General features: G+C 43.8%; 1 protein-coding gene across 6 annotated transcripts; it reads left to right on the forward strand.

Moving 5' to 3' along the window:
- Nucleotides 1–90: 90 nt before the first annotated feature.
- LOC110497285 lies at nucleotides 91–7991 on the forward strand. 6 transcript variants are annotated; one of them, XM_036953942.1, is made up of 14 exons: nucleotides 91–422; nucleotides 813–982; nucleotides 1596–1659; nucleotides 2052–2527; nucleotides 2617–2753; nucleotides 3287–3380; nucleotides 3495–3672; nucleotides 3886–4025; nucleotides 4184–4320; nucleotides 5077–5170; nucleotides 5281–5616; nucleotides 5716–5884; nucleotides 6015–6139; nucleotides 6803–7991. In XM_036953942.1, the coding sequence occupies exons 1-14, from the start codon at nucleotides 227–229 to the stop codon at nucleotides 7208–7210; spliced, it is 2724 nt and encodes a 907-aa protein (XP_036809837.1). In that variant the 5' UTR covers nucleotides 91–226; the 3' UTR covers nucleotides 7211–7991. The 6 variants fall into 6 exon arrangements, with proteins under 6 accessions (XP_036809837.1, XP_036809839.1, XP_036809840.1 ...); XM_036953944.1 differs by having other exon boundaries at nucleotides 5080–5170; XM_036953945.1 differs by having other exon boundaries at nucleotides 3495–3657.
- The last annotated feature ends 1068 nt before the right edge of the window (nucleotides 7992–9059 follow it).

Below are 9059 nucleotides of genomic sequence, written 5' to 3' on the forward strand. Positions count from 1 at the left end.
GAAGCTGCTAGACTCAAGGGCGTATCTAAACGTGTATTTACGGTATTTCACCGGCCCGCCCAACCTCGTCAGCTGTCCGGAATTAATCCAAAGAAAACTTCCGGAGGAGGTGAAGAGGTGTGAAAAGGTGAAGCCACAATCTGATAACAAAGAAGATGTTCACTGTAGCTTTCTCACATCACAGTAGGAACAAATTAGATTGATTGTTGTAGTCTACTTGGTAACCATGTCGCACGAACTCGCTTTTCGTTGTCGCGTCACCTCCATTATGGAAGCTTTGACAGCAACAGTCGTGCAAGAAATCTGTCAATTTATGGGAGAAAGCTATGCTGCTCTTCGAGTGGAAATGTTGCAAGAACAAAATAAAAAAGAGACAAGGATGGAGAAGCCAGCGAACTGCCCCAATAACTTTTCAAAACCTGGTGAGATGTTAACAGTTAGCTATTTAGTGTACAACACATAGCGTCTGGTGTACATCCATGGTTTAATTAAGCAATAATGTACGAGGGGGTGTGGTATATGGCCAATATACCACGGCTAAGGGCTGTTCTTCTGCACAACGCATCGCAGTGCCACAAACACCTGAGGTGCCTTATTGCTATTATAAACTGGTTTCCAACGTAATTAGAGCACTAAATATAAATGTTCAGTGTACGGTCTGAAATACCATGGCTGTCAGCAAATCAACATTCAGGGCTTGAACCACCCAGTTTATAACACGCAATAACCCCAGAGTGCTAAACCACCACTATAGCGGTGTCTGTAATAAAAAAAAATCATTAATGCGTCTATTTTCATGACTTGTATGTTAGTTTGCCCACCAAGTTTGGGAAACTTTCCAATCGTGGGGCAGATCCTGAATAAACAAGAGGCCAACTATCATTGGCTAGAAGACGGTGCTGTTTTTGAAGGCCTAGCATCACCGGTGCCAGAGACGGAGAGACAAGAGCCATCACAGCCCCCTGGTCAGATTACAGACACGGTAAATTCAGTTTGGTTTGTCCCACCTACTTTGTAAGTGAGGACCACCACACGAGATGTTTGTGTTGTTGTTGCACCCCAAACATAACTGGTTGTAGTGAGGACCACCACACGAGATGTTTGTGTTGTTGTTGCACCCCCAACATAACTGGCTGTAGTGAGGACCACCACACGAGATGTTTGTGTTGTTGTTGCATTCCCAACATAACTGGCTGTAGTGAGGACCACCACACGAGATGTTTGTGTTGTTGTTGCATCCCCAACATAACTGGTTGTAGTGAGGACCACCACACGAGATGTTTGTGTTGTTGTTGCATCCCCAACATAACTGGCTGTAGTGAGGACCACCACACGAGATGTTTGTGTTGTTGTTGCATCCCCAACATAACTGGCTGTAGTGAGGACCACCACACGAGATGTTTGTGTTGTTGTTGCATCCCCAACATAACTGGCTGTAGTGAGGACCACCACACGAGATGTTTGTGTTGTTGTTGCACCCCCAACATAACTGGCTGTAGTGAGGACCACCACACGAGATGTTTGTGTTGCATCCCCAACATAACTGGTTGTAGTTTAGAACGCGATTCATCAATAATGACGTTGTCTTTTGGAAGGTACCATGGCCAGTATGGCTCATCAAACAGGAGGAAATGGCTGATGATGATTTGGAATCGGAAGGTTAGTTGAAGCAACTATTTTCAATAAGGATGTAAAGTATTTTATTTCCCTTGTATTACATTGTGTATTTGTCATAATTATATACATTTATTTTTGTAATGTCCATTTTAAAAAAATCTATTCCAAAAACAAGTGTGTGTGTGTGTGTGCGCGCGAACAACAACTTAGACACACAAACAGACTACATCTCATCTGCCCAGACCAGCATGCTCACACCCCATCCCTAGTGTAGGACATTATTGTTTGCCGCTTGGCCTTAAATTGAACCAATTAATTTTTCTTGGTCGCCCTTACTAATTCAATAATAAATCATTACATTTGTCCATTGTGTCAATGTCAGCGGATTGATTGACTTCCAAGTTTATGTATACGTTTTTTTTTTTCATTTCCAGGTTACGGCGAGTGGATTCCAGAGACTCCCAAGGCAAGCCAGAATATCACAGGAGAAAGTGATGAGGAAGAGAGAAGTCAAGCCTCTGGGGCATCCAGAGAACTTGGACTCGACGACTTCAAGAGAGAACAGAGTCCATTGCTGGTGTCAGCTGAGGATGCTGTGACACCCATAAAGACAAAGTATAAAGCACGCATGTTAGAACACACTGGGAAGCCACGTTTCCGCTGCAATGTCTGCGGTGAGAAATTCCAGTGTCAGAGTGGCTTGACCAGGCACCAGCGGCACAAACACAACACCGTGAAAACCTACAGTTGCACTGTGTGTGGGAAAGGGTTCACCTACATCAAATCTCTCAACACGCATGAGCTCACGCACTCTGATGTCTCTATCAGTTCAACTATAACTCTGGATGAAGCCAAGGCAAGGAAAAGAGGTCTGACTGATGAACCCACAGACAGAAATGCAGCAAGAGATGTGAGTTGTGTAAAATGTTGCCCATTACCACTGCCTTGAAGATGCACGACTGATCACAAGGCGTCCATTGTTTTGATGTGTTTTTCTAGATGATCAGTGCCATCCTTCACTCAAAGCCAGGTGGAGAAAAGGTGTTCCAGGAGTATGGGAAAACCAAAGGTCTTACGGATAGCACACGGAGACTGATGGTGAACATTATTGTGGCCGACATGATGGAAAATCATGGGTACGTATCATGACAAATGGTATAATATTTAACAGTGTATGATTTGTCAAACTTAAAGGTATTAGACACCTCAAAATGAAAGTCTGCTAGATGTTTTCAGACCTTAAAAGCAGACTACTGTCAATATACTGTATGTCCACATCATTGCTTGATAGATTTTTGTTGCCAATTCTTTCCGTTCATTTTGAGGTATAGTTACTGTATCTACAAACCAATGGTTCAGAATGGAAACATGGCTTGACAGTAGTGTACTTTTGAGGTATGAAAACATCTTAAAAGCTTTCACTTTAGGGTGCCCTTTGACACAAGCTCCATTACTGTGGCATTGTGATTTTAGGTCTGAAACACCAGTCATGCATGCATTCCCTGTATGTAGAGTACAAGCCTGTCTGTTGATACCGAGGGGGTTTCCCTAGAGACATCCCTCCGCTTTAGATCACAACATGTGGTGGGGCTTCAGTTTTGCTGAGAAATGAATCACTGATTATCGCTTTTACTAGAATTGTTACTGTTATATTTTATCTTCCTCAAAGTAGGATCCCCCCATCAAGTGTCCGCACCAACTACGCCCTGGGGATTGTGACTTTATTCCCCTACTTGAATGATCCAGATTCAGAGCATGGTTATGTAAGTATGAACGGAGGACTGAATTCTCTCTCAGCGGATACCAGGCCTACAGTTCCAGGACGTTAAATTAAATGGTGTTGATAATTTTGAACTGTTTCCTTTTTTGATTGACAGGAACAATATTATGACGCAGCTAGTGGGTCTGGTTATCTGACCTGGAGAATAAAGACAGTGGGGCGCAACAAATCATGTAAGACCAAGAGGAGAACCAAGTCCACCTATCAAAATGGTCCAAAGGCTCAACACAGTTCCCCTTCAGCTGTTGAGGAACTGTTAGGTGATGAATGCAAAGGCACAGCTAAGTTACTCCTGCACAATATTATCCCAATTCTTTGCTAATTTCACTCATCTGTTATCAGTTGATCGAGACATTTGGTAAATCATTGTTGGGTTGTTTTTGTAATGTCCATCAGATTGTAGTTAGAGCTCTTTAGCAAATAGTAGTAATGGTAGGGAGTTTTTTTGCAGAATTTTCCCTGAAAGTTACATCTTTGTAATCTTTCAGATGAACAAGTGTCCATGTCTGAGGTCTTGATCTGCTCAGTTGGGTCTGATTCCTCTGGATCAGCTTTAACTCTGGAAAAATCCAAGGCACGAAAAAGACGTCTGACTGATGAACCTACAGACCGAAATGCGGCAAGAGATGTGAGTTGTGTAAAATGCTGCTGTTTGCTCGACTACTAGCGTGTTAGTGATATTACTTTAAAACACATTTTCATACCCTTGTCTTCTTGTCCATTACCACTACCTTGAAGATGCTCGACTGATCACAAGGCGTCCATTGTTTTGATGTGTTTTTCTAGATGATCAGTGCCATCCTTCACTCAAAGCCAGGTGGAGAAAAGGTGTTCCAGGAGTATGGGAAAATCAAAGGTCTTACGGATAGCACACGGAGACTGATGGTGAACATTATTGTGGCCGACATGATGGAAAATCATGGGTACGTGAATAATTCAATGTGTTAGAAATGTGTGATGACGGGGCCTACCGGGTTGCGCAGTGGTCGCAGTGCTAGCTATTCCACCAGAGACTCTGGGTTCGAGCCCAGGCTCTGTAGCAGCCGGCCGCGACCGGGAGGCCCATTGGCCTAGCGTCGTCTGGGTTAGGGGGGAGGGTTTGGCCGGCAGGGATATCCTTGTCTCATCACACACTAGCGACTCCTGTGGTGGGCCGGGCGCAGTGCACGCTGACCAGGTCGCCATGTGTACGGTGTTTCCTCCGACACATTGGTGCAGCTGGCTTCCGGGTTGGATGCGCACTGTGTTAAGAAGCAGTGCGGCTTGGTTGGGTTGTGTTTCGGAGGACGCATGGCTCTCGACCTTCGCCTCGATGCAGCGATGAGACAAGACATTAACCACTAACAATTGGATAACACGGAATTGGGGAGAAAAAGGGGGTAAAAGAAAAAATGTAATGTGTGATGACCAAAGCTGTTTACTTCGAGTACCTGTGTGTTCATACTGGTGGGTTTCCACAGCTTTAGATCAAACCATGTAGCGGGGCTGACAAAACGTCCATTTTTTAAAAATGTTTTATTCAACCTATTTAACTAGGCACATCACTTCAAATAACTGTTCATTTCCTGATGGAACTTCCTATGTACTGATGGGTGGATGCATACAATACACATTAAAACATAAAACAGTATTTTATTTAAAACACTTTATTTACATATTTTTTGTAATCTTCCTTGAAGGAGGATCCCCCCATCAAGTGTCCGCACCAACTACGCCCTGGGGATTGTGACTTTATTCCCCTACTTGAATGATCCAGATTCAGAGCATGGCTATGTAAGTATAAATGTAGGACTGAATTCTCTCTCCGGATACCAGGCCAAAAGTTCCAGGACATTAAAACGGCGTTCATCTTTTTTTTAAACTGTTTTCTTATTGATTGACAGGAAAAATATTACGATGCAGCTAGTGGATCTGGTTACCTGGCCTGGAGAATAAAGACAGTGGGGCGCAACACGTCATGTAAGACCAAGAAGAGAACCAAGCCCACCTATCAAAATGGTCCCAAGGCTCAGCGAAGTTGCCCTTCAGCTGTTGAGCAACTTTCGGGGGATGAATGCAGAGAGGCGATATCTGTGCTTCAGCATACAACAACTAATGAGTCACTGGTTCGAGAGAAGATGATGGCGACGTTCCAATACAGACAGCAGGTGGTTCATGATCCGGGGAAGTCCTCAACTGTCCTAGATGTCTTCCCCAGATTCCTTGACACTACAGGCTTGGTAAGACTGTATGAATAGAATTCATAATGTTTTGGTGATTTTAAAAGAAAGTGGAAAGATAATTAATTTGGAATGTTTTTGTTGTTGAATGTAATTCAGATCAACCAAGATTTCACCAGACTTTTCGGAGAGGTGGTTTCTGGGACATTTATAGCAAAGTGGCCAACATTTTTCAAACCCAGGGTCATCGCAGATTGCAAAACCCTTCCCTTCAGCGAACCTGTGGAAGACCTCCTCTCATCTGCTCAGCAGGAATCCAATGATTATGGTACTAGTGCAGAACTCAAATATGTTCTTTGGTATTTCCAATGACTTTTCTAACTTGACCATACATTGTCAGAGTGAAACTGGCATGTGAGCTTTTACTGAGCATTTCTTGTTTTCCACTGAAAAATTAGGATGGGAGAGTGACTTGGCAGCCATTTTGTTGCTTCTGCATCTCCTACCCCCGACCTCAAAGGGCCCAAAGACCGCAAAGATCCGTACCTCTCAAGCTGCTGACCATCTGGTTAGATTTATGAAGGTTTGTGCACCTTTCTTTAGGACAGTTTCACATAATGTTCTCCAGAGGTGTAGCCAAAGTCAATTATATCCCATGTAAATAGGATAACCATCCATTTCATGAAACTCTGAGTGCATATTTGAGTTAAACTAAACCCTCATCGCTAGGTTGCTTAGATTAAGATTATGATCACTTTATTGGTCAATTGCATATAAGGTCCAACCGAAATTTGACTTTCGCTTTTAACCCAACCCCGCTGAAAGACACATGCATATTCAGGTTTTGGAGAGGTGCGGGGGGGCTGCCACACTGGGTGCCTGGGGAGCTGCTGTTGTGGGAAGTAAAGTGCCCGTGGGCACAATGAAAGGCAATGGCATCTAGAATGGAACTGGCAACCCTCTGCCTACTTACTCACCTCTAACCGCTGGGCCAGCGTTTCCCAACTCAAGTACCCTCAACAGCACACGTTGCATCCCCCGACAAACTCACTTGATTCATCTTAACGGCTTGATGATTAGTTGACATGTTTCAGGTGTGCTTGTCCAGTGCTACAATAAAATGTGTACTGTTGAAGGTACTGGAGTTGGGAACCACTGTGCCAGGCTACCTACCTAGTGGTCATGTGGTCTGCCCTCGGGATTGTGGAACATGTTATTTACTGTTGTCTTGTACTCTTTTCCTCAGGTAGGGACAAGTATGGTGACCTTCCTTGAGACAGTTGGATATGAGCAGCAGCCCTTCCTCCTCTGTGTCGGTGAAAGGAAGAACAGCCTTCAGAAGTTTTACATCGTCGTTGACCAGAAGGCCATCCCGTGCAAGGCCCAAACATCAGTGGCAGCTTTTGACGAGCTCTTTAAGGCACACTATGTCTTCAGTGTGTCCTACCATGAAGCGTTGTGTAACTTCTACACATTCATCCAGACCACCGTGTACGGTATCGACGTGGGGAAGGCAAAGGAGTCCTCAAGAGTCAAGGAGATTAGAGTAAGGTTGCTTAACAAAGACCAGGGGAGTGGTGCCGCCGGAGCACAAGGGAGGAGTGGTGCCGCCGGAGCACAAGGGAGCGGTGCTCCCGCCCTTTTTGCAATTTGAGAATATAAGTTAGTAGTTGAATAGAATAGAGCAGTATCACCATCTGCTCTATTTCGCTCCTGAAACAGTAACTCAAGAAGATCTAAGTGCGTATCCCCATGAAGCTGATTGAGATCAAAAAAAATATTTATTTATTTTTACCTTTATTTAAGTAGTCAAGTCAGTTAAGAACAAATTCTTATTTTCAATGAAGGCCTAGTGGGTTAACTGCCTGTTCAGGGGCAGAATGACAGATTTGTACCTTGTCAGCTCGGGGGTTTGAACTTGCAACCTTCCGGTTACTAGTCCAACGCTCTAACCACTAGGCTACCCTGCCGCCCCATGATTGTCATGCAGATGCAGTTTGGACATTTCACCGGTAAAACTCAAATAATTATCGTTCACCAATGACACTGATGGCCTATTTGTAAATTAGATACCCTCAAATACCAAGTTCGGTATATTACATTTTAGTGAGAGAGTGTGAGCATAGGGCAGATGTTGCAGTTGGAGAATGCATTTTGTGCATTAGGTTACATATGTCAGTACAAACTTTGATTGTAAAATTATGTAATTCACTTTTTGGGGGTTGGCTCCCGCACCTAACAAAAACAAACGGCACTATACCACTTACATAGATATGTGAATTGAGATGTGTTTACTTGTTTTATTTGTAAAATACACTACAGCAGTTGTGTATTGCTTTTTTGACAAGTTTCATCATGGTTTGTCAATAAAACGTAATTCAATCTGGACAGCAATTGTTGTAGATGATAATAATAAATCAGTCAATTGAAATACATTCATTAGGCCCTAATCTATGGATGTCACATAACTGGAAATACAGATATGCATACATTTAGTACATTTCACTATATGTACAAAACAAAAACAAAAGGTAGGGGTGTGGATCAGAAGACCAGTCAGTATCTGGTGTGACCACCATTTTCCTAATGCAGTGAGATATCTCCTTCGCATAGTGTTGATCCAGCTGTTGAAGTTTGTCCCACTCCCCTTCAATGGCTGTGTGAAGTTGCTGAAAATTGGAGCATGCTGTCTTACACTTCGATCCAGAGCATCCCAAACATGCTCAATGGGTGACATGTCTGGAGTATGGAATTATGTTTAGATCCTTGCAACATGGGGCTGTGCATTATGCTGAAACATGAGATGATGGCGGCAGATTAATGGCATGACAATGGGCCTCAGGATCTCGTCACGGTATCTCAGCATTCAAATTGCTATCGATAAAATGCAATTGTGTGTGTGTGTTGTCTGTAGTTTATGCCTGCCCATAACATAACCCTCACCGCCACTCTTATCGACGAACCACTCGCCCACATGACGCAATACACGCTATCTGCCTGGTTCAGTTGAAACCGGGATTCATCTGTGAAGAGCACATATCTACAGCCTGCTAGTGGCCATCGAAGTTGAGCATTTGCCCACTGAAGTCGGTTTCCTCGCAGAATTGCAGACAGGTCAAGACCCTGGTGAGGATGATGAGCTTCCCTGAGACGGTCTCTGACAGTTTGTGCAGAAACTGTTCAGTTTGTGCAGAAACTGTTCAGTTGTGCAAACCCACAGTTTCATCAGCTGTCCGGGTGACTGGTCACAGACAATCCCGCTGGTGAAGAAACTAGATGTGGAGGTCCTGGGCTGGTGTGCTTACACATGGTCTGCGGTTGTGAGGCTTGTTGGATGTACTGCCAAATTCTCTAAAATAACGTGGAAGGCAGCTTATGGTAGAGAAATGAACATTAAATTATCTGACAACAGCTCTGGTGGACATTCCTACAGCCAGCCTGCCAATTGCACACTCCCTCAACTTGAGACATCTGCGGCATTGTGTTGGAACAATACATTTTAG

The sequence above is a fragment of the Oncorhynchus mykiss genome, chromosome 19 (assembly GCF_013265735.2).
Source record: "Oncorhynchus mykiss isolate Arlee chromosome 19, USDA_OmykA_1.1, whole genome shotgun sequence".
NCBI lineage: Eukaryota > Metazoa > Chordata > Actinopteri > Salmoniformes > Salmonidae > Oncorhynchus > Oncorhynchus mykiss.

What these genes read in the sequence shown, in the direction of transcription:
- LOC110497285 (XM_036953942.1), top strand. Translation starts at nt 227, where the DNA reads ATGTCGCACGAACTCGCTTTTCGTTGTCGCGTCACCTCCATTATGGAA. An exon ending in CTGGTCAGATTACAGACACG is followed by an intron (nt 983 to 1,595) that starts GTAAATTCAGTT and finishes GTCTTTTGGAAG; the next exon opens with GTACCATGGCCAGTATGGCT. An exon ending in GACATGATGGAAAATCATGG is followed by an intron (nt 2,754 to 3,286) that starts GTACGTATCATG and finishes TCTTCCTCAAAG; the next exon opens with TAGGATCCCCCCATCAAGTG.